General features: G+C 47.2%; 4 protein-coding genes across 7 annotated transcripts in view; 1 reads left to right on the top strand and 3 right to left on the bottom strand.

Annotated features, from left to right (window-relative positions):
* LOC108152764 (putative dipeptidase CPC735_014430) overlaps window positions 1–22,450 on the bottom strand; it is an 81,622-nt gene that overhangs the window by 13,211 nt on the left and 45,961 nt on the right. The window lies entirely within an intron of this gene.
* Window positions 3,671–4,561, bottom strand: LOC108152770 (mpv17-like protein 2). Of its 2 annotated transcripts, XM_017282348.2 has the most exons (2): window positions 4,464–4,561; window positions 3,672–4,403 (listed from the first exon to the last, which is right to left on the bottom strand). In XM_017282348.2, exon 2 carries the CDS (start codon window positions 4,340–4,342, stop codon window positions 3,830–3,832), a length of 513 nt encoding a protein of 170 aa, XP_017137837.1. In that variant the 5' UTR covers window positions 4,343–4,403; window positions 4,464–4,561; the 3' UTR covers window positions 3,672–3,829. The 2 variants fall into 2 exon arrangements, with proteins under 2 accessions (XP_017137836.1, XP_017137837.1); XM_017282347.2 differs by having other exon boundaries at window positions 3,671–4,534.
* On the top strand, window positions 13,230–17,021 carry LOC108152767. 2 transcript variants are annotated; one of them, XM_033386869.1, is made up of 9 exons: window positions 13,230–13,814; window positions 13,864–14,148; window positions 14,208–14,240; window positions 14,300–14,913; window positions 14,969–15,411; window positions 15,471–16,165; window positions 16,219–16,471; window positions 16,535–16,793; window positions 16,850–17,021. In XM_033386869.1, exons 4-9 carry the CDS (start codon window positions 14,844–14,846, stop codon window positions 16,975–16,977), a joined length of 1,848 nt encoding a protein of 615 aa, XP_033242760.1. In that variant the 5' UTR covers window positions 13,230–13,814; window positions 13,864–14,148; window positions 14,208–14,240; window positions 14,300–14,843; the 3' UTR covers window positions 16,978–17,021. The 2 variants fall into 2 exon arrangements, with proteins under 2 accessions (XP_033242760.1, XP_017137831.1); XM_017282342.2 differs by having other exon boundaries at window positions 13,232–13,814; window positions 14,208–14,913.
* On the bottom strand, window positions 20,370–21,756 carry LOC108152768 (peritrophin-44). 2 transcript variants are annotated; one of them, XM_017282343.2, is made up of 2 exons: window positions 21,552–21,756; window positions 20,370–21,479 (listed from the first exon to the last, which is right to left on the bottom strand). In XM_017282343.2, exons 1-2 carry the CDS (start codon window positions 21,574–21,576, stop codon window positions 20,452–20,454), a joined length of 1,053 nt encoding a protein of 350 aa, XP_017137832.1. In that variant the 5' UTR covers window positions 21,577–21,756; the 3' UTR covers window positions 20,370–20,451. The 2 variants fall into 2 exon arrangements, with proteins under 2 accessions (XP_017137832.1, XP_033242762.1); XM_033386871.1 differs by having other exon boundaries at window positions 20,370–21,470.

The following is a 22,450-nucleotide window of genomic DNA, read 5'->3' as shown; positions in this document are numbered from 1 at the left end:
ATTTATGCACTAAATAAGTGAATTCAGGCAGCATCAAGATAGAGCTTAAAACATTTGTCGGGAGCACGCAGTATCGGGCATGGAAATCTAGACAGAATGAGCTCTACCGTAGCCCGCACAGTGGGCACACCCGCCACCCAGCCAGAGGCACGGCCGCTATTTTGTTGGCTCCGAACGGGGGGGGTGGGGGGGGGGGGGGGGGGGGGGGGGGGGGGCGCACCTGCGGCGATGTTCCATTTGGGACACAGAGGTACTTGTACTCGCGAAACGAGACCCAAACCCAGCTGGAAATGTCTTGAGCAGGTTTCTGACTTGACTTTTTCCACGTGCCACGCTATGAAGGGTATAAATCTTGTGAGTATTCGGTCGAGGAATGCATTTTGAAGCTATACAGAACTCTGATTTGGTTTGACTTTAGACATCATATCTTCACTGCAATGGCAGGTATCATATAGTCGGAAGGTTGGAAGGTACTTTCATATCAATTTTTATGCTTTTTTATGCTGCCATTCGGTTGCTGTTGTATTTTTTTAGCAGTCTTCCCCCCGTCCCACCCATTCGAAATCCCTGGGAGTACTCTTGTTGCCACCGACATCCCCCCCTCTTCATTTACATTTGTTTCATCCTATTATCCCGGTTAACCGTACCGCGTTCCCACAACTGTATGGCCACCAGCATCCGTGCCCGCACCAGCACCCGTATGGCTATGGCCCCCCACCCGTGCCATTTGTCAAGTTCTGCTAGCGACTTCGGCCCGCGGCTTTTTGTAATTACACAGCCATGGAGGCCGGGTAAATGAAAGCGGCTTAAAAAAGCAGAGCGCTGGGGTTTGCGGTGCTCGTTAAAATTTGTTGCTCTCTCTCTCGCGTCCCGATTGTTGTTGGTTCTCGGATGGTTGTTGGCGCCGCTGTTGCCGATTTAGTGCAATGGCAGAGCGGCGCTGGATGGAAGGTATTTCGATGGGAAATGCCAAGCGGATTGAAACAGAGCCACCACACAGACTCGACACAGAAAGCGTCGCCCGGCCGTGATTCATGATCCATACCCTTTCGGATGCGCACTTTAATGCTTATTCAGTTTTCCCAACAATTAAGTGTTTTAATCATCGACTAGCTCCTATCGCAATAGCTATGGGTTGGAGGCTAAGCTGGATGTATGCCTCTATCATACGGTTGATTTACTGCCCGAACAGCTGTGAAATATCATGGTCGGACCCCGTAGCTAACCGAACTGAAATAGGTCTAGAATATGCATACATATGTACATATGGATGTATGTTAATATCGTATACGTATACAGACCACTTTAAAGTTGGGGCTTAAAGAAAAATACTGGTATTCTGGCAGCTGGTTTTGATTTGATTATAATTATTTTGAATGAACGGAGAGGCATGCTGTGCTATGCATGAAATATGTGGATCATGCAATGAACAAAATGAAGTACAGTACAGTATTTCTGCTCTTTTTGCTTTTTGTTTCCAATCTTTCCACAGAACAAAACGAGCACCGTAATCGCTAGTTTATCCTCACTCCGGCGGACAGCTTGTTTACACCCATATTTATCAATGCTGTCCGCAATGCGGAATCGACTGGGGTCTGGGAATGGGATGGGGCTAAAAGTTTTGAGCAACTCTTGTGGATAAATCAACTGGCATTAGGACTGGCATTAGGACTGGCTGCTGCAACAAGATAAATAAATTAACTCGTTCAAGTCGGCTGACAGATGGACTTAGTGGGCATCATGGGATGGCAGACGGAGTAGAGTCCTTCCCGCCCCCTGAAACAAGTCGCTAAAAACGGCTGAATCTTGGCTAATTTATGGCTAATTATGACATCTTCTCGTCGAGCCACAATAAGCACCATATGTCGCGTGCTAGGCAGGTAGGTATGCGGTTGCCAATTGTCTGGCATCCTTCTTGGCGGCTCCTCCGCGACAGAGCAAGCCGGACAGTGCTCGGGCTTGCCCCTTGAATGGCTCGTTAATGAAGTGCCCTGTTACGAGCAGCTTACCAACGTAATACATTTTTATGATCGCAAACGGAATTATAACTGCCGGCCATGTGGATGTCCACAATGCGTTCTAGCTGGGTCACGAGTTATCAGGTCCTGCACCCCTCACCGACCGACACCACCCCATTAATTTTCCTTCACACAAGGCACAGCCATGCACTGCTTCAGTCACATAACGATTCGTTCGACCTTCCCGCTGGGGCAATTGCGTAGACAAACATCATTGGCATTTCGGTTTGAAGTTTCTGAGTGCCAATTAATTGGGAACCAGTCCCGTGCTCCCCACCTGAACGGACGGCGAACGCAGCCAGCGAGTGGTCCTCTGACCCTCTCGATTGGCTACTGTGACCCATATACAGTGGATATGCTCTGACACGAACTATATCTACATATGTATATGTATCTATCTATACGAGTATAAAGATAGATAGGACCGAGAAAGAATCCTAATACTGGAGCATCAATATTTTTTTGTTTGGGCTAAGAGTTCCTAAATCAAATTTAATTATTCAGATTTGAAGATTAATCTCTCTTAAGATTTATGATTAAGAAGATACTTTTTATAATTGTATAATTTTGTAGCTTCTATGGACTCTCAGCAGCTTCATTGGCCTGCGTTGAGTCCTGCCGTCCTGACTCTTGGAAAGACAGCGATAGCATCGTAAACTTGGTCATCAACACGTAGCCCCATTCGGGATACTTCAACCACACACAACAACTCGTCAAGGACCCCAAACGACGAGGCAGCCACGTGCCGTAAAGCTCCCCTACCGCCCGCCAACCCTCCCGGCTGCCAACAAGGGAGGAGGCGTCGCTCGGCAAGCTTTTAAATTAAATCACAAAATGGGGATAGAGCGACTTGGGCAGCAGCCCACGCAGCCCGCTAAACCAGATAAATAAACCCTTTGGCCGCAGTCCTTGGGGTCCTGCGGGCACAAGGAAGAGACCTGCTTCTTAGCACAGGACAGGAGCTGTGAGGACAGGAAGTCAGTTTGAAAGCCAGCGATGGCAGCCTCGTGTGGCGCTTGCCAATTCGGTGGCCGGTCTCGGGCTCCAAAAGGGATAATGGCATGAAATCCAGCTGAATGAAAAGAAAGCGGCAAATCATGTTAAGAGATTTAAATTGGATTAGTTGTCATGTGAGTGGGTCTGTGTGCTGTGGGGGGGTGCGTGGTTACGGGTGTCAGTGTCTGTGAAGCCATCTCCACCTCGAAGTCCTGCCAGAAGCCCGCCACTCGCTCATCTTGACATCAATTTTGTCACTTGATTCCACCTCCTTTTGCATTTGTTTTTTTTTGTGCCGTGCCTGGCCCCTTCCTTTATTTATTCTGTATGCTTGACACAATTCCTCGTCGAGAGCTTACGGCTCGAGTGTCTGTTTCTCCGGCCCTCGATGCCATTCACTCTATCTGCTCTTTCGCAGTTCCCCAGCCCCAGAGCCAGCCAGAGCCCCAGTATCTGCATTTGACAAGTCTCTCTCTCCTCCCCACACGAGGCGAGGGTCATCTTCCAGCGAGGGTACCTTCCATCACTGTTCATTTCCTTGGCTCGTCCATGAGTGATACACAAGGAAAAGACGTCAGCTACGGAGCGCTCAACATCTAATAAAAATATCACGCTAAGGAATGATTGCTTATAGTAATGGAAATGATCTATGGCCACAGAGAAAGTACACGTAACGTAGCATATATATTCAGGAGTTAAATTTCTTTCCAACATGAAACAATCACATCATGAGGTCCTCATGGATACCAAGAGTTTTATCTTAGTGATCAACAAGTCGGTTACGAAATAATTTAATTTAAAAAAGTGCAGAACATTTACGGATGCAGGTCCTGATCCGATTGTCCCTTCGCCGGGGCTTCGGGGCTCTCGAGTGATGGCTTCTTCCGGTACTTCAACTTGGAGGTGTATATATCGTAGCCAAGGCTCATGGAGTTGTCGTAGAAGACACGATATCGGGGCTTGATGAGGAAGAAGTTGATGAACTGGGCGGCCGGCCAAACGGTCCACTCGGCCATGTAAAGGACGACTGCCTTCTCCATGACCTCCGCTTGGAACTCCTCCCAGCTCTGGCGCTCGAGCAATCCCATGGTTATGAAGAAGACGGTGATGTAGAACGGCGAACAGATGACCTGGTCCAGCAGTATCTTGCGCATCACAGTCCCAATGCTGCGTGTCGGATACCGATAGTCCAGATACTGGTACCAGAAGTGACACACAAAGCCCACCGTGAAGCCGCCAATGCCCATGCGGAAAGTGCGCATCCTGTTCCAACCATCGATCTCCCCCACATAGCGTTCGTACGACTGCTCAATGGTGTCGCCCACCATGCTGAGGCTGATCGAAATGCCGAGGTTTGTGTAGAGCAGGTACCTCTTGCTAAAGGCGATGCTGTGACAACGATTAAAACTCTGCACCACCCTCCTCCACTGGGTCCGAGAGAACATTTACCCTACTTGTTGGCGATCCTGCTAGACATCGACCCGAGCTTCATAAAAAACGAACGATAATGTGACAGCCTGAGATGGGCCTACTGTGTGTGATCATTTATCACTTCGTATATAAATTCTTCCTGACTTAAATGAAAAACGTAATTGAATTTTTCCAGTCTCTTGATCCCTGATCCCTACCCCAAGGCATAGGCCATACTCCTTATTATAGAAGTTGAGTTTCTTGTTCCCAGGTAGAACCGCATGAGTTTGTTTAGTATCAGATTTTGTCCCTAGGGCACCTTGCGAGCTCCTGTATGCACTCGTTTCGTAGAAGAGGGTACTCCTCCAAATGATGGAATGGCCATATTATCTAGAAATTGAACCGTTAATCATTGACAAAGTTAGATAGAGATACATATGGTCCCACTGCTGGGAATTCCTACGTTTGGTGGACACATCGGGAGGCCCTGGAATCTGCTGCTTCAGTGTACGCCGTGTTCGGTTGTGTCCAAGCTCACGCTTCCTATGGGTATGTCTAAGCTTTTCTGTTCTCTCCCTCTCATATTGATCCAGGTACTCAGCGGAACTTAAGGCAGGTGCTAAGCCCAATTCAAGGCTGGAAGGAAGTCAAAAGTCCAATCAAAATTCCAATGTAAATGCTGCAATTCCCATTAAAGTAAAACTCAAAACTGTGTGTTCGAAAAGGAATCGGAAAGGTGTTGCAGGATTAGGGCGAGTCCTCATTTAGGTCGGAAAACAAAGAACAAACAGGCAATGAAATCAATTTGGCGTCAGAAACTGGAAATGAGTTTTGGGAGGGGATTTGCTGAGGTTCCATCCGGAATCCCACGCACAAAGCCGCGAACACACAAGCACAAAGCGCCCTGGGCGAGGGATAGGGCTCGGGATAGCCACTGCCGTTGAAAGGATCAAAAGGGTTGCGCATAAAAATCGCTTCGCTCGGCATTCAAATGAGGATGCTCCTCCACACATTTGTTGCTCTGCAGCCCCATGCCTTGGGTTCGAGGCCTCCAGCGCCCGGCTGGGTGTCGGGGAGTTAATGCTGCCAAATCATTCGCACGCGATTCCAAACCGCAGACCGAACCCTTCCCCGTAGGGAAATCAATGTGTCTGTATGCATATGGAGGCGGGTCCTGGTCCCCCACTATCCCTTTCCCCTTTCCCCGTTCCCCTGTCCCAACCTTCACGCACTGGGCTATGAATTGAAAAATATTTACGGCTTTCGACATTCTGCGCTAAAATCCAATTTTATTTTTATATTTTGTCGAAAATCCGCCATAAAACGAGGCTACGCCACAGTGACACCCTCGCCCATGGCCCATGGCCCATCGCCCGTTTCCGGACTCTGGAGGCCGCCGTCTCCCCCGGCCCCCGGTTGTCAATTCAAAAGCGGGAATCGTAAATTCGGCTTTGCATCTTGTTTGCTGCCTGTATCCTGGCTCCCCTGTATCAACTCTGCTCTGGCTCTGACAGGAGGTTAGAATGCCATGCCACGGCCACGGGCAGGGGAAGGGACAGGGGCATCTGTTTCATTAGCTCGGCCTGCGCTCGACAGATGAATCTACCGCCGAATCTACGGACCCATTGTCATGCGATGCATTACGAGTATTTACCAGCATTAAATATTCGGATTCTAGAATGCAAATGCGGGCAATATTCGAGTGTCATAGAAACATAGAAGCCCAGCACTGAGATCATCCAATAACGAAATGGAAAACACGAAAAACAACTTTAATTTGGGCTGATTCTCGTAATAAATTAAATGCTTTGTCTGTCTATCTACATATGTATGTATTGTACATTATATATTATTTAAGGAAAACACCGGGGAAAATTGGGACAATTGTCCTGTTTCGAATTAATTATAATTAATAATTATTAGGGCTGCTCATAGAATATTTAGGGGACATTCATTAAGGTAATGTAATGATAATGTCCCTCAAAACATTATTCTTCATCTATACGCGTTGTATTTAATGGATATTTCTTGCTGAAGATGCTAAGATTCAGATGGATGAATTCAGATATCCAACGAGGCATACAGAATATTCAAAAATGTCCTTTTTTAATCTCTCATAAGAATTTCATTGCAACCAGGTCTCATCACGTTGTGGACTGTTGAACTTCAAGACCTTTCCTTTCAAAAAAAAGGTTCCCGCCATTGAATGCTGACTCGGTCAGTTTCGGAACCTCCATCAAAGAGCCCTCTAGGCCTAATTCTTTGTGCAAATGGAATGTTGTTTACAAGAGTTTTCTATTTACATACTCGCACTCCACTCCACTCCGCTCCACGCTACTCCTCCTGGTCCTCATTCACGTCCACATCCAACTCCCCAAGGAACAGCACTCGGCACACAGGAGAGATATACTGTGTCGCCTGTCCTGCGGCAGGACACACAACTACAAGTACGGGAGTACGGCGCTGGATGCTCGCCAGTGCCATAGAGCGTGACGGCAGAGACCCGCCGAAAAGGGAATGAAAAGGGGAGTGCATTTTCATAGTTTTTCCCACTTTGTTATGCTGATTTTTCACATTTTTCGTTTCCTATCCGTTTTGTCTGCTCTGTCCACTCGGGGGGTTTTTTTTTGTCCTGTCTCGTTCGTTCCGCTCTCAATTTTTTCCTGGCACTGGATCCAAATAGATGTGGGTCTAGGGTTTCGGACTAGGGACTGTGTTCGTGCCAGGGTTTTTGGATGGGTTGTGATGTGTTATGGTCTGTAGCTGGGTATGGAGCATGTGTGCATTTTAATTGAATTTTTCATTTCGCTCAATGAAAGCAAAAGCCGAATATGCAGCCAGCCAGCCGCAAAAAGTGTCATAATCCCCTCCTGGCCGCTCCTGAAACCAGCGGTCATGGAAAAGCACAACTCACGGACTCGTGGACTCATGGACTCATGGACTCATGGACTCATGGACTCATGGACTCATGGACTCGTGGAAGCCAGCGGATAGGAGGAGTTCATTGGATTGGTTCTATTACTTGAACACAGATCAGCGTTCCGCCTAATATATTTTGCAAATCACTCCCTAATTGATTTTGAATCGATTTTGAATGACATTTTAGTTCATGTTCGGCTCGTGGCTTTATTTTCCAGCGGTTGGTTGCTCTCGACTTCTGTTTATGCAAATTAAATCAAAATGTGATTTTAATGGGATTTCCAACACGGTAAGCAACGAATGAGGACACGAGATGCTGGTTGCAATGAGTGTGGCAGTCGAAAAGTTTCGTTTAGTTTGTTTAGTGTGAAACAAATCTGTGGTTCGGAAGTATTGAATCGTTGCAGGAGCGGCCTCTATTTGGTCCAGCGATGAGAGATTGTCCACAGACTCAAATCCATTCCGGAAAACCAAACTTATTTAATTAGTGGAAGGGAAACTCTGAAATCTGGGGCTGCCATCCGCCTCTGCTTGCATGCGATAGGAGGGCTCAAAACATGAACTCTTTTCTAAGCATATAGAAGCAGAGGTTAGCACAAAATACCATAAATTTTTTCATAAAATAGCACAAACCGTATAAAATTACAAATATTTGGAAAAAAGGGGTTCTATTTTGTGTTGGTCCTTAATTTTCATGCGACAGTCCATGTACGCACATACATTTTAGCAAATTCAGCATGTTTCATTTCAAATCTCTGTGGTGTGCTCTCTGTTTACGTAAATGCGATATTTGCCAACAATCAATTTGCATATAAATAATAAATTATGCATACAATCACACATATGTACATATGTGGCATTTTTGCATGGGAATAGCGAACATTATTTAATTTCAAGCGTTTCGTCATACCAGTAGAAGCGATATTTATTAAGGTAATTAAACGGCAAGGGACCATAATTATATATAAGTATAAACTTAAAGAATCAAGGTCATAAATTGTTATGGTAAAGCGATTATCGTAGTTAAAGTTCTGACTGAGATTACAAATTTCAAATCAATCATGCTATGATCTACTATGGAATATCCGCTTGAAGGACATTATCCATGAATTACCCGAAGGAAGAATACTTTTAAAGGAATAACCATCTTTCAGGTTATCTCCCAGTCGAGACAAACTTTCTTATGGGTCACAAATGGAATTCGCAAATGTGATCTGCAAATGTCAAAGGTCAATTGACTCGACTTCTGCCGTCAACACCGGCCCGATATGGATGTGGCTCAACTCCAGGCACATTTGAATAGCGCCGGAGGGAAAAGTAAGTCAGTTACGTTAACGGGAAGCGTAACGAGCAAATAGTCAATATGGCGGCGGCATTGCCAGTCGTGCCAATTTCGTTTGAGCAAACAAACAACACGAGCAGCCACGCCACCCTGTCAGCATGTGTTAACCCGGCCACCACCCTGGTAACCCTGTCAGCCCTGTCAGCCCTGCCCAAACAGTGCTCCACTTGGCTCCCCTCTTCCGCTGGCTACCTGGACGATACGATGCAAAGAGACAAAAGAGCAACAAAGTGCCAGTGAGAGATCTGGCAGGTGGCTGATGGTAAAGCGTGGTGGACAGGTGGACAGGTACAGGACTGTCGCAGGTAGGAGACCTGATTATCGGGGGTTGGACTGAAGGACTGGAGAACAGGAGGACGAGAGGTGGCTCTTTATGAGGCGCAAAATGTCATACATCATTCGACAGTGCCGGCAGGTTGTACCGTGTTTCAGCACGTTCGCTGTCGTCGGATTCGGAGAAACGTCACCATCATCCATCCACAAGGCGGAACGAGATTGGGTTGGGGTTAGGTCGAGATTGGGTTGCAGCGGAGCGGAGCGGAGCGGTGGAACGCCAGGCATGCAGAAAACAACGTCAACAGCGCGGATTTGTAACAGAGACGGAACTGCTAACGCCTGATACGAAAAACGAGTGCTCTTTGATAGGGGTTCTCCGCATCATCATTCTATCCCATCCCATAATCCACATCCACTTCTCCCTCCTCATCATTATCATCATCTTCATGTTGTGCTGGAACGAAGTGAACTGCTGGCTGATGGCCGGGGATGGTAACAGGGACAGGGACAGGGACAAGGAGAGAAGTACCTTCTCGAGATAGGCATTCGCGCCGAGCTAAGTGGCACACGAAGCGCTAAACTATTAAGCACATGCTGCCACACTGCCACACTGCCACAAGGAGCCGTTGCCATTGCCGTTGCACGACAGTCCCTAGATCCCCACTTTCTGCCAGTCATGATTGCTGGGGTAAATGATACACGAGGGGGAGCCCGAGCCCGAGCCCGAGCTCGCCCAGGAAGTGCTCTCTTCTGTTCGTCTGGCTCTAGATAAATCATGCACACAATCCTGTTGTCCGGGGCTGTGGGCTACGCCCCAGGTCTGTCTCAGGTCTGTGAGATTACGACATACATTTTGGGCAGCCAGCACGTTCGGATATTTCATTTTGTCAAAGCGAGCACCTTCTCCCTTCGAGAGTTGTGCAAGTGACAGATTATTGGGTACAAATGGACGATGATGTGCATGGGCTTCCCTTTGCAATCCAATGGGTAAAGTTCTGAATACAAAAATTAATTAAATCAATTAAAAACAGCCCAAAATTCAGTGTTCTACAGAGATTTCAAATCGAAAAGGAAGTCCATAAATTTCTACGAAATTGATTAATTATCCTGCAAATTTTCTGTGGGCGGAATATCGCACAGCATGTGTCCTTCGCATTAGCTCTTTGAAAAGAGGATGATGGCTGACTGGTGGCTGCTAAACTCGAATGTTTAAGCCATCACAAGAAGCCAAATTAGTAACATACACTACTACCTCCTCTCTCTCATGCACTGCCTCTGGATGAATAACTTTTGAAAGGCCCTGTGTGCAGGGGAGGAAGGCAGTGGGAGGGATGGGCGCCGTAATTAGAATAATTTTGCGCTGCGTTGCGCTTGGCAGCATTGCAAATGCAGCGCCATCTGTCGGAAGGTGGCTGCCAGGAGGCCCAGGACACAAAACAAACATCGCAAGAGTGTGTGGTGTGTGGGGTGTGTGGGGGCCACGTGGCACATGGACCTGGTCTGCACTGCCGTGCATGACAAGCAGGTGCCAAGAGGAAAGGTCACCGAACCCAGCTGAGGAGGAGAGACTGTGTGTGTGCGAGCGTGCGGGGGAGGTGCGGCAGTGTCACGGCGTAATCATGGTAAAAGCAGGGCGCAAACACACACACACACACACACACACACACACAAACACTCCCGGACGGACACATAGGACACACGGAGAGCAGAGGCTTGGCTTTAAATTACAAAAATTTAATTAATTTCGCAGAGATTTTTCATTGGTCGCCGACGCGCACTTGACTTTGTGCCTTCGGATTTGCTCCTTTGCCGCTTGCTCTTTCCACTTATTTCCCCATCATCTGCGGTTGACTCGTTTTTATTGAAATCAGGCACAAGCCAGCCCTGAGCCTGCCATATGTGCAGCTTCGCGGGGCTCCATTTTATTTTAATTAATTCCAATGGGCGTGTGGCAGCTGCGTCTGTCACTCGCTGGAGTCGAGGTGGCTGGAGTCGAGGAGTAGCCGAAATGATTATGAGTAATTAGTTTTAATGCGCTCCCAGCCGTCCTGGCTGTCCTGGCAACAGCCGGCTTTCTCTGTCCCTACCACACCTGAAGGTTGTCACGCCAGTGCCAGGTTCGAGGACTCGCCCTCTGGGCCCCCATTTGCCAGGTAAGCTCTAGCGTCCTTGCCAACAGCCACCTGTGCTGTTTCCTGGTACTATTTATGTTACTTTGCTACGAGCTTAATATTGCATTTATAAATCAGAGTGCCATATTTTCCTTTTGTGGCCAGCCAATAGGCTATTTTACTAATGACTAAATCCCCTTTTACTTCGTCCTTTGATGGTGCATTTTCCATATATACAGTGGATTATTGCGAAAAAGCTACAAATTGATGCTCGCCCGAATAGTAAATGAAGAAATTTCCAATTTCGAGTTGTGTTTCCCGTCCAGACAGCCCTGCTGGCAAAACAGATGTGCACTGCTTGGCCCAGAGGGGCTTTCACCTGACCTATGACTATATGAGGTTACAGTTCTTCTACTAGTTATGCAATAGATTTGAAATCTTCTATTTGGAAATGCACTGCCTTGAAAACTACTGACAAATATTAGATTGGAGAAGGAACAAAATGGCAGGTGCATTTCTGTTATGCAGAAATGCATCTTTACAGCTGCATGATTTTGTATCAAATGGATCAATTTATTGTGTACTTTCTTGTAAGATGAGTGACTCTGTGTGTGCGTGTGTGAGAGGCCAACCACCAACAGCTTTGAACTGAATCAAATGCACCGGACATCTGCTTGGCTTTTGGCGCATTTGCTTGATTAAATGGGCTTATGATATTCTCATAGCTGTGATTGCTTTAATATGCATCAAAGGACTACAAAATATATGATTAAATACATATATTAGCAGGATAGGATAAATCACTAAAGAGGGTTTGCGACATTACCAAATAAAATTGTACTTAACATAAACACAAGCAATTTTTAAATTTTCTGCAAAATGTAATAACAATTGTTGGTACAATATGTTGATATTCTTTTTGTTTGTTTTGGCAGCAAATAAATGGCACAAGAAATAATTAACATTTCACTGATTGAACCTACAAAAAAAACCCATTGCATCAATGAATAAATGATTAAAAACTTAAATTTGAGAACGAAAAACTGACAGCTGCAAAAGTGCAGGAAAATTGCATCGAAGCTTCAGATTTGATTAAATTTAAGCAGTTCCGATCCAGCACGAAGGCTTACCGGCCAAAAGCCAAAAACAAAGTCATAAATCAAATCCAATCATAAACGGGATTGGTGTCCCTTGTTTTCCTTTTGATCGCTTTCGCAAATAGAAAAGTGTCAACAAAATATTTACAGGGATTAAAGAAGCTTCCGTGGAACAAGGGAAAAAACCTCACACGAATATGCTGGAGGATGCTGGAGGACGGGTTGCAGTCAAATCAAAGCAGGAGAATCAGGAGCATCGGAGGTAGGTAGAGTGTGCAGCAAGCCAATGTGGAACGCTTATAAGCATGCAGGAAAAATGGAAAAATTGCGGAAACAGAGACCGAAACTCGGAGATGGGTGGAGAATGGGGAGTGGGGGAGAACTTTTCTGGAACGAGTACAATACAAAATTTAATGGAGCGCAAATTTTGATTGTTTTACTTTGAGGATGGAAGTTGTTTCGTTTCCCTTCGTTTTTGTTTCGTTCTCGTTCTCGTTTTTCTTTCCATTCTGTTTGCTCTTCGCTATTTATTTATTTCGCAGCGCTTTGAATTCGCTTTCCCGCATTTTATGCATATTTGAGATCCAAATATTTTCCCCCGCTATTTGCTTTGACTGGTCCCCATGAGTATTTGTTTAGCTGCGGGCTCTCATCTACTCTACATTCATCTACTACGAGTGTGAGTACGAGTATTCATTCGGTATTCACAGAGCCTGGACCTGACGTAGCCCCCAGGTGCTTTTTGTTTCTGAGTGGATAGGGAACGTCCATTGAAAAGGCAACGGAAAAAAAGTTGTCAATGTAATTTGATTCCCTTTCCACTATGATTGCGTATACGCTCCGTTGGGCAGAAAGCAGATTGTAATTAGACGTCCCCTTGTCCACTGTCCCTCTTGTGTGGAAGACAATCAGCCGAGTATTCAGGGCATAAGAAAGCACAGACCTGTGGCCCGATTCTCGCGCCAAGAGGGCGCCATGTCATTTGCTGACTATACAGATGGTAAATATCATACGTTTACACTCACTTGAGAGAGTTTTTTGTAGGTAAAAAGATTTGAAACAATGACAACCTCCCATGGACTTAGCACTCACGACTCTACAGATCAACTAGTATTCTCAGTGTTTGGATTTTAACTCGATTTTCGGTTGATAAAAATGGATGTGTCTAACGATTTGAGAGGAGCAGAGGAGGACATGAGCTCCAATTTAAATTCCTCCGATTTCTGTGCTTCGTGTGTCACTGCCCTGGCGGAATCCTTTAGACCGCACATCAATCACCCCATAGTTGGGCTGGATGGACTCCTCCAGGGTCTGACTCAGATGAAGAAACTAGACCTTATGACCTTTCCAACCATGGATGTCGATGTCCCAACGAAGATGGACAAGTCGCTGCTGAAACTGCTAAATGGTTGTAGTCTTGGGATCATAGATGCAACCATTGAAAATCCGTACATAATGCCAGATGTGGAAGTATCGTGGATTCGCCCAAGATGTGAAAATGTTCAGGAAACTAGTCACGGAAGAATCTTCGATGGACTTCTTGGAACTAGATTGGGGGCCTCTTGCTCGCCATTCGCTGCGTCTCTTAATACAAAGATCTCGTTTTCGTCCAGAGTTTTCATATTTATAAAACAGTTTTCAAATGGTTAGTGGGTCTTACGTCTTCTCATATGAACTATATCTTGTGCTTTTAGTGAGAAAATGCTGCATAGCCGAATCCAATCAAGAGATTCCGGCCATCATGAATGGAGCGGAAGATATCTTCAGCAAAATGGTAGAGATCGATTCTCCAGCTGAGAACCAGAATAATTCTCTAAAATTTAAAGTTTTCTTGGAAATTTTATTCGCTGGAAATTTCCTGAGACTTGAGCAGGACATTGCAGATCCAACGGATATTCAGGCCGCAGGTCGCCGACTTTTGAACAAGCCCGTCGTTCAGCTTTGGCTTTTCAAAGATATGACTGCATGGAAACAAAAGGGTATGAACGGTGTAATCATGTTGATCCTGCTGTTTTTTCATTAGTTGCCTCATTCCCAGACTGGCCACACATCGAGATATGGAAGAAGCAAGGTATGCCAATATACTACATTCTCCTTTGCGACAAGATAACGAACGAACTGATCGTTCAGATGCGACTAGCTGGAGATTGGCAAATCGCCTCCACCGCCAGCAGTAAAAGCTGGACACATTTCAATTATGCGGTCTATCCGGGGGGTATTCTCGAGCGACTGGGCTGCACTTTCTCCAACGCGCGCACTGCCCAAGAGCTCGTAGATGTGACTCAGACTTGTGTGGCCAAGGGTCGCTGGTGATGATAGATAGATGATAATGTTTAGTTAGTTAAAATTGGCGTTTATTTTTGTGGAGTTCAGTTTAGGCTTCATTATCCAAATACTAAATCAAAATTTGAATTGATTTCTGATATTATGCATAGGGTGATTAAATTTGTTGTCAAGTCTCCAAAGGATATTTTCTCTTGCATTACTACTGATTATCCCGATTATCCTCCCCCGTGGCTGTTGGCAACCGATTGTCGCTTGGCGTTGTTACAACAACTTCATCGATCCAACAAACCAACAAGCCACCAGGCACCAGCCACCAGCCACTCGGCGGTGGCCAGCACAAATATTAAGCGTCGATTTCATAGAGTCAGCCGCCAGAGTAGATGACGCCATGGAATCCGACAAGTTGAACGAGCTTAACAGGCAAATTAATGAGATCAAGAAGAGGATTTTACTGGCCGGTGAGTGGGTGTTCCATGCTTTCACGACTCCAACTCAATTGTCTCCCGCTTTCAGAGGGCCAGAAGACGGCCAATGCGGCCGAGTGGCAGAAGCAGAATCGCATCAACTGCGACACCATCGGCACTCTGAAGAAGGACCTCAAGGAGCTGACGGTGAAGGCCAGTCGACTGCGAAATCCCCTGCAGCGTCCCATGGTCATCAAGGAGTCTAGCAGTGAGCCGAGGCGAGCCCAGAGCTGCACACCCACACTGATTGTAGGCAAGGCCATGTACCCGGTGGGGGCAAAAAACGCCGACGATGCCATCTTTCTGACCGACCTCAAGATCACCGAGAACCGCAAGCAGATGGACCTCCTGCGGCATCGTTTCAAGTCGCGCCAACAGCACTTCAGCAAGCTGGTGGAGAAGTATCGCGAGCTGCTGGCCAACAAGGAGGCCCAGAACCAGAATCTGGGCGAGAAGCCACCCGAAACACTGGAGGAGGATGCCAATCGCAAGGTGAGAGACTGCTGGATGGGCCCCAGAAGGAGTAAGTAGTAACCTGTGGGGAATTACAGCTCGTCTGCCAGCTGGAGAACGAGATACATCGCACCAATGTGCAGTGGATGGAGGCGGAGCACATCCGCAAGAAGTACCGCTCCATAGAGGCTTCTCTGATGAACGATGCGGAGCGCTTCGAGCGCAGTCTGCGGGAGTTGGAGGCCTCGCTGAGCGACCAGAAGGCGGAGATCGAGCGGCTCCAGCAAGTGCACAACGAGGCCCTTGAGATGCGGGACGCGGCCAAGGTGGTTCTTACGCGGCAGGAGCAGCAGGCCAATCTTTCTCAGAAGACCCGTGAGCGCCAGGCCTTGGACTTCCGCAAGCAGGTGGAGGCGCGCAAGCTGGAGCTCGAGCGGATCGGGCGCAAGCTGTTCGCCGAAACCAAGACTCTTGTGCACCAGGACAGTGTGGGCTCCACGTCCGGCGATCCGCTTGCGGCCAAGACCGAGAACGGGGACGAGGAGCCAGCCTCCCAGCTGGAGAGTGTGACCAGCGACATGGAGTCGCTGTTCAAGCAGCTCATGGAGGCATCTGGAGCCACATCGCCCCTCGAGGTCTTCGAGCGGTTTAGCGCCCAGAAGGAGTCCGCCGCCCGCCTTAACTATCTGCGCAAAGCGGCCGAGGCCGAGAAGGCCAATCTGGAGTCGGATCGGGAGGCTCTCACCAGCGAGCTGGAAGCCTCCAAGTTCTCGGACGTTAAGGAGAGCGAAGTGTAGGTGGAATTGGGAATATAGAAGAATACATTCACTAATCCCTTGTCCATAGGAACCAGGAGATCATCGAGCAGATCAAGAATAGTATTGCCGCAAAAGAACAGGATCGCAAGCTGGATACCGACGCGGCCGACAAGTCCATGGGGGTGCTGAAGTACCTCAAGGAGCGGATCTGCGAGATGATCTTCAAGGTGCAGGAGGTGGACGAGAGCAACATCGAGCTGCCCGGTCGCAGGCTCCACGTGAGCGTCGCAGAACTTCCCAACTTCCTCACCCACACCGCCCAGGATGAAGAACTGATTGAGGTACACCGAGAAGCGAGTAGCTCTTGAGCGAAATGTTCAACAGTATCCTCTTCCTTCTCTTAGATACTAAAATTGAAGATCAAACGCTGCCAGGAGCTGAGCAAGTCGGAGGATGTGCCGCCCTTCGAGATGCCCAAGCTGGACATTGGTGAGCAGGAAGAGGAGGAGGAGCTGTACACGACAGAGCCACCAAAGTCCCCATCGGCACCCGAGGGCGAGAAGCCCCAGCCAATGCCCCTTTGCTACTACAATCTCTTTGCCGGTCGCGCCCAACGAGCCGCCGGCACGTCCTCTTCCTCACCGGAGCAGGCTCCCGCAGCGGGTAAGATCTTTGATTTTTGTTTGCTTTTAATTTGTTGAAATATTTTTGTCCCACAGTTGCCACCACTGACGACGACACCGAAGTGCCCTCCCGGAACTTCCTCAAGCGCCAGTCTGTGCTCATCGTGGACTCGAAGTCCCGCCGGAAACCGTTTAGACCCACGCCAGGCGGAAGACGCAAGTAACTTAAGAATACGATTAAGATTAAGAGTAATATAAGAGAATCATCTGCCAGTTTTATTAATAATTTTTGAGTAAAAGGTTTAATTTGTATAATCTATTCGTTTGGATATGCCAATTAGTAAACCACGATCTCTGAAAGTTCTGAAAGTGGAACCATCGGATGTGCGATGAAGTGAATGTCTATTCAGGGATAAAATTGCAAACCCAAACTGCGAAGAGTGAAAGCTAGATACATCGCCCAGGGACGATTTAATATCTCCTAGATGAATGCTGCCGTTGCCGGCTCCAGTCAAATGACATAACAAATAGCCATCCTCGGAGGATGCATCTACTACTAGCAGGATGCCGTCAACGACAACGAAACGAGTAAACAGAATTTACTGCCCTGAGGCGGAGGACAGCAAATGAAGTGCAAAACGGAACAAAGTGCGGACCGCGGCTGTTGCAAGAGAAATAACCTTTCAAAAATTGTTTACACCAGTGGCAATAGGGCCAGGAGGGAAGAAGGAGCCGGCAGGATGGATGTCCTGGCTTTTCTAGTTAGCAACAATAAAGTGCACCAGCTGACGATGAACAGCCAGAACCCAGAACCCAGAGCTAGAGACAGAACCAGAGCTGGCAAGGATGCGACGGAGACAAGGCAGCTGTAAACTTCAGTGGCGATGTGCAAACAAAGATGCCCGATGATCCATTGCCATGGCCATGGCCCGTTTGCCGGAAGTGGAGACAGAGACGGCAAGGACATGAACGAGGACGAAGTCGGAGGCGGGGATCTGTGTTGTGTGTGGTGTGTGTCAACTAAATGTCAACAACGACGACATGAACCACAGCAGACGCATACAAACAACTCGGCAGTGCCACGGAAGATGAGGATGAAAATGAGGACTCTGAAGAGAATGGTACTCCGAATGGTCCACTGAAAGTTCCTCCGGTCGCAAGAAGTCTGAGGTTGAGGCAAGAAAAACAAAAGCAGAGCCGCACGCCTGAGGGCGAGAAAGCATAGGAGGAGAGTGCTGGTTGTGGTAGTGGCATTGGCCATGGCTCTGGCTCTGGCCCTGGTTCTGGCTTCAACTGCAATGAATGAGGCCGAGCAAGTCGAGGGCATTGGTTGCACTGCCAGCCAAAGAAGTGCTCTCTGCATTGGAATGCCGCGTCCTGCGGTTGATCCGGCATTGAATGCCTGGCCCCGGCACTCACCACCAAGCGGCTCCATTCACGGCTCTCTGCTCTTTGTCCGTCACTGTCAACGAACGCACTGGATGGACAATGGGACTATTCCAACGGTTAAATGAATGTTTACGAATCATTCTTTTAAATGGGAAATAAGGGAACAGCAGAAGCCAAGCGATTTCTATGGAAATTTATTAAAAATAGTATGCGTATGGGGTTGATGAGGTTCAACTAGGAATGGGACTGAGAATGGCGTTTACACCTTAAATATGTGCATGTGGGAATGAATTTTTGGGGAACTTCCGCTTTCCTACTTGTCCTATTTTTGTGTTGTGGCGCCCTGCGCCTATGCGATTCACATAAGTAAGTAGTACGTGAGCTGGAGCTATATTTGATGCTATTCCATAATTAAAAAGCATTTTCAAAGATAATGTGCATCAGAAGTACAGACTAACCACAGCGCGTCTCTCTCTCTCTCTCTCTAAATACACGAGTATCATTCATTCATCAGCTTAAAGCAGTGAACCGCCGTCTCTCACCTTCTATTAGATATGGCAACATAACGATTGAGTACTGGCTAATACCATCCCTTGCCCTCCTAACCTTGGCTCTGTGGTTGCCTGTTGTTTCTGTTTTTCCCTGTTTTCCCACTCGCTATATCGATGTAAGCCAAAAAGTGCTCTTAAGCCATTACTAAACTCTAATCCGAGTAATCCCCTCCCCACCAAACACCGCAAGCCCTGAGGGGAAAGGAATCCTCTAATTAAAGGTAAGTGATGGCAGAACCGAAACGGCTTACTGCCGCCAGTCGGCTCCTCTATTGTGTACTCGTACTCGTAATTGGATAGTCACGGGTCGGGCCTTATTCCGCCATTAATTCTTGCCGGGTCCCCACTCACACTCCCGGGGGCTGTGGTTCCGGCCACACCCACTTTTAAGGCAATTAAGCGGTTCAATCTCGCATCAGTCGTAAATCAAACGCCCATCGATTCGCAAGACGCAACTAATTTTAAGCCCATTGACTAAAGAGAGGCGGGGCATGGTGTGGCGTGTCGTGGCATGGTGCGGCGTGGCGCCTGGCAACCGCAAAACAATAAATTTGAATTTCTGCTGCCGCCGATGAAAAACTTTTTAACTGTGCATCAACCACACAGCGACAACCGAAAGGACATCAGTGTGTGTGTGTGTGAGTGTGTTCGAGTGTGTGTGTGACAGTCTCGCAAATAAATGAACGGAAACGGAAACGGTATGCGGGGACCAGCCGAGTGTCTCGCTGGGGTATGCGCGGGCTCAGCGAATGATAAATAACGTAATTTCTTTACAACTTTTCATTCAAATTTTCGCAACTTTCGACCGAGCGAGCGCCCGCCCTCAGAGTACCCCTCGTGTTTGCCGGCTTGTTGTTGAGTAAAATAAATTGCGATTCCGTGTAATAAAAGTCAATCATCATAATTCAATGACTCGACGCATTGTTGTGCTCCCTCCGGTGGGGTACAATGCCCCGCGCTTTGTGCTCCCCCTGCCTGCCACCATCTCCAGGACCGTTTTGCTGCTCTTTGGTCTGGTCTTGAATTTAGACCTGGATATCTGGCGTTGGCATGGGTGTGGAATATTTGAATTATTCTTTGATTAATTTGAGTTTTGCCTACGGACGATCCCCAGCAGGTTTCAAGCTTATTCAAGTGTACAAACAGCAGACATCTGAGGAAAGCGAGGGACATATAGCCACAGATATGAAGACAATCCACTCAGGATCTAAGAAATGTAATAAACGAATAAAATATAGGCAAAGAACGACTCTCACCTTTACGGTGATTGGTCCCATTGGCCAGCAACTAGTTGAAGCTTCAATGGAACTATGATATTTTTGTCACCCCACCCAACCCAGTAGCCAGAGAGAGTTTTATGTGGAGGAGAGGCAGAGATGCTGCTGCTATGGCCATGCCTTGCCTCTTCCCCAAGGCAACAGTTTTTGAATGGAAAATTGGAAAAATGTGCTGAGCATAAATCTTGTCTCCGACACTCGCATTCCCCCAAAAACCCTCCGTTGCGAAGCTGTTTTTTCTGCTTCTCTGGGGGGCTGGCTTATGGCCTTGGAGGAAAGCACTCGTCTGTTTTTCCACAGACAATTGATGATGAAACAATTAATTTTGGTATATCGATTGCACCAAGCAGAAGATGGTATAGATGGTATAGAGCGGTGGTGCTCTCAACGAACTTCATATATAGCTATCCATTATAGAGAATGGGGAATTTAATGAGAAATAATTGTCGAAATGCTAAGTTTATTGTGAGTGGGAAACACTTTAGGCAGCTATGTAGCAGACCCTAAAGTTCGGGAAGTGCTTTCCACACTGCCCCAAAGTCTCGTCGAAGTAGGGATGGATGGGGGGACATGTATCCGAGCCCACCGACTGCTGGTCCTGGCAGAGTGTGTAATCCCGACACCCCGTGTCGAGGATGGCCACAAAGCGCGAGCCCAGATTTGCGCAGCGATCGTATGGACAGCTGGTCTCCTCGGGTGAGGCGCAACGCTGGCGCCACCACTGGAAGTGGGTGCCCGGCGGGCAGCTGGCCCATTCCCCTAAAGCGTACTGGGTGCTGCATCTGTAGTAGCCGTGGCAGGTCATGCTATCGGTCAAGAGCTGGACGGCACTTGTTTTTGCCTGATCGTAGAGTCTTGGGCACACGTCAGCATCTCTGGCCGGCGGAATGGCTGGGGTGTCGATCTCGTCATCGCTCTCACATTCGTCTGGGAGTGAGGCCTGGCATTGCCCAGTCTGACGGTTGAAATATCGACGAGAAGAACACTTGAACTTGGTGCTCAATCCATTCTTGCACCTCAGGTAGGATCGGCAGCTGTTTGGGTCCGCCAGGAGAGTAGAGTCTTGCATATGGGCGCACGGGTAGTCTTGCGGACAACCGTTTGTGTCCGCCACACAGGACTGCAGTTGGTTGCTGAACAGCTGATAGTCGCCGCAGATTCTCTCTACTTCATCATCGGAGTCCGTCTGGCCGCACTTTACATACCTGGCGCAGTCAATGGGGTCGGCAGCATATTCTCCCGGCCTCGTTATGGCACAGGCGTCCGTGAGAGTGCTTTGGCAATTGACCTCGCTCGGGAGCTTGCAAGACCCGTCACGGAAGTCATACAGCAGGCCGATATTGCAGCGGTTACTAGCCTCCAATTTGTTGTCCTTGCAGTAGCCCCAGGCTTGGCAGTCGTTGGAGTCCCCGATAAACCCCGGACCAGCCCAGTACTGGCACCGCTCCTCCATTGTGTAGCCGCCCGCTGTGACCAGACACATCAGTAGGTATAGCAACCCTTTGGGAACTGCGGAAATTGGTTTTAGGCTCGGCCATCGAAAAATCTGTGAAGATTCTACCCTCATTGTGCTTTCTGTACCTGTCTGTGTGATCGAACGATCCATGCCGGCGGAACTGATACGATTAAAGCTGTAAACCAATAATTTTGTTATCTTCAAGTGCAGCAACGCTGCTACGGAATTCCACTGATAAGACCCGAAAAGAGATGTTTCTGTAAAAACTAGAAATGTGCGATTGAATTTCAGTTCTGCTAGACTGATTTGTACTGTGAAACTTGTGGAGATATGATTAAAAAGTCAAAACTGACACGATTAATGGTCACTCCAAGGCACTCCTTAGTTTAGGATCCAAATACATAAATTCGTACTACGAAGTTTGGGAACAAGCGTCCAATTTTGATATGGGTTGAAGAGCAATTGGATTGATTTGCGGAGGAAATTCTTCATTCATAGAACTACTTATATACTTATATACATATTTACGTATATTACTTACATATACAAGTGTGGCGTTTCTTTAACTTTTTCATTTGTGCCACTTAGATCTTCATACACAAGATGAAAAATAGTTTTATTAAATAAAAAGCGTAACTGGGTGAAATTAGAAGATAATGGAAACATGGCATATCTCACATTGACTACGAAAATACGGCCTGCAGTCGGAAAAGTTCCACTTTAGGAAAAGTCGGCTTTTTCTAATTTTTTTTATTCTGTGGTCGCAGTTTCTGGGTGTTTTTGGTTCGTCATTTTTCTTGTGAATTTCAGTACCCGTCACTAGATCTGTTGGCAAATTTTTAATGTGTGCCTATGTTGAATTTGGTTGTAGTTTGTATATACGGATTTTGGCAGGAATTTTTTGAGTACTTAGCTACGAACGTATTATCCTATCGATCTTCACGAGTAACCAGTCATATATTGTATATTACTTCTAGATGTATAATAATGTGTACAATCAGGTTATGTTGAATTTAGTTAAATT

Source organism: Drosophila miranda, chromosome XR, assembly GCF_003369915.1.
Source record: "Drosophila miranda strain MSH22 chromosome XR, D.miranda_PacBio2.1, whole genome shotgun sequence".
NCBI classification, from domain to species: domain Eukaryota; kingdom Metazoa; phylum Arthropoda; class Insecta; order Diptera; family Drosophilidae; genus Drosophila; species Drosophila miranda.
Note: the sequence above shows the minus strand (reverse complement) of the source record. Positions and strands in the feature narration are given on the sequence as shown.

Bases quoted from the DNA above. Each gene is read 5' to 3' on its own strand.
- LOC108152770 (XM_017282347.2), bottom strand. From the start codon at position 4,459: ATGTTCTCTCGGACCCAGTGGAGGAGGGTGGTGCAGAGTTTTAATCGT.
- LOC108152768 (XM_017282343.2), bottom strand. From the start codon at position 21,576: ATGGATCGTTCGATCACACAGACAG. The intron at 21,480-21,551 runs GTACAGAAAGCA...CAATTTCCGCAG, and splicing joins TCGTTCGATCACACAGACAG to TTCCCAAAGGGTTGCTATAC.
- LOC108152767 (XM_033386869.1), top strand. From the start codon at position 14,844: ATGGAATCCGACAAGTTGAACGAGCTTAACAGGCAAATTAATGAGATC. The intron at 16,166-16,218 runs GTAGGTGGAATT...CCTTGTCCATAG, and splicing joins GACGTTAAGGAGAGCGAAGT to GAACCAGGAGATCATCGAGC. The intron at 16,794-16,849 runs GTAAGATCTTTG...TTTGTCCCACAG, and splicing joins GGAGCAGGCTCCCGCAGCGG to TTGCCACCACTGACGACGAC.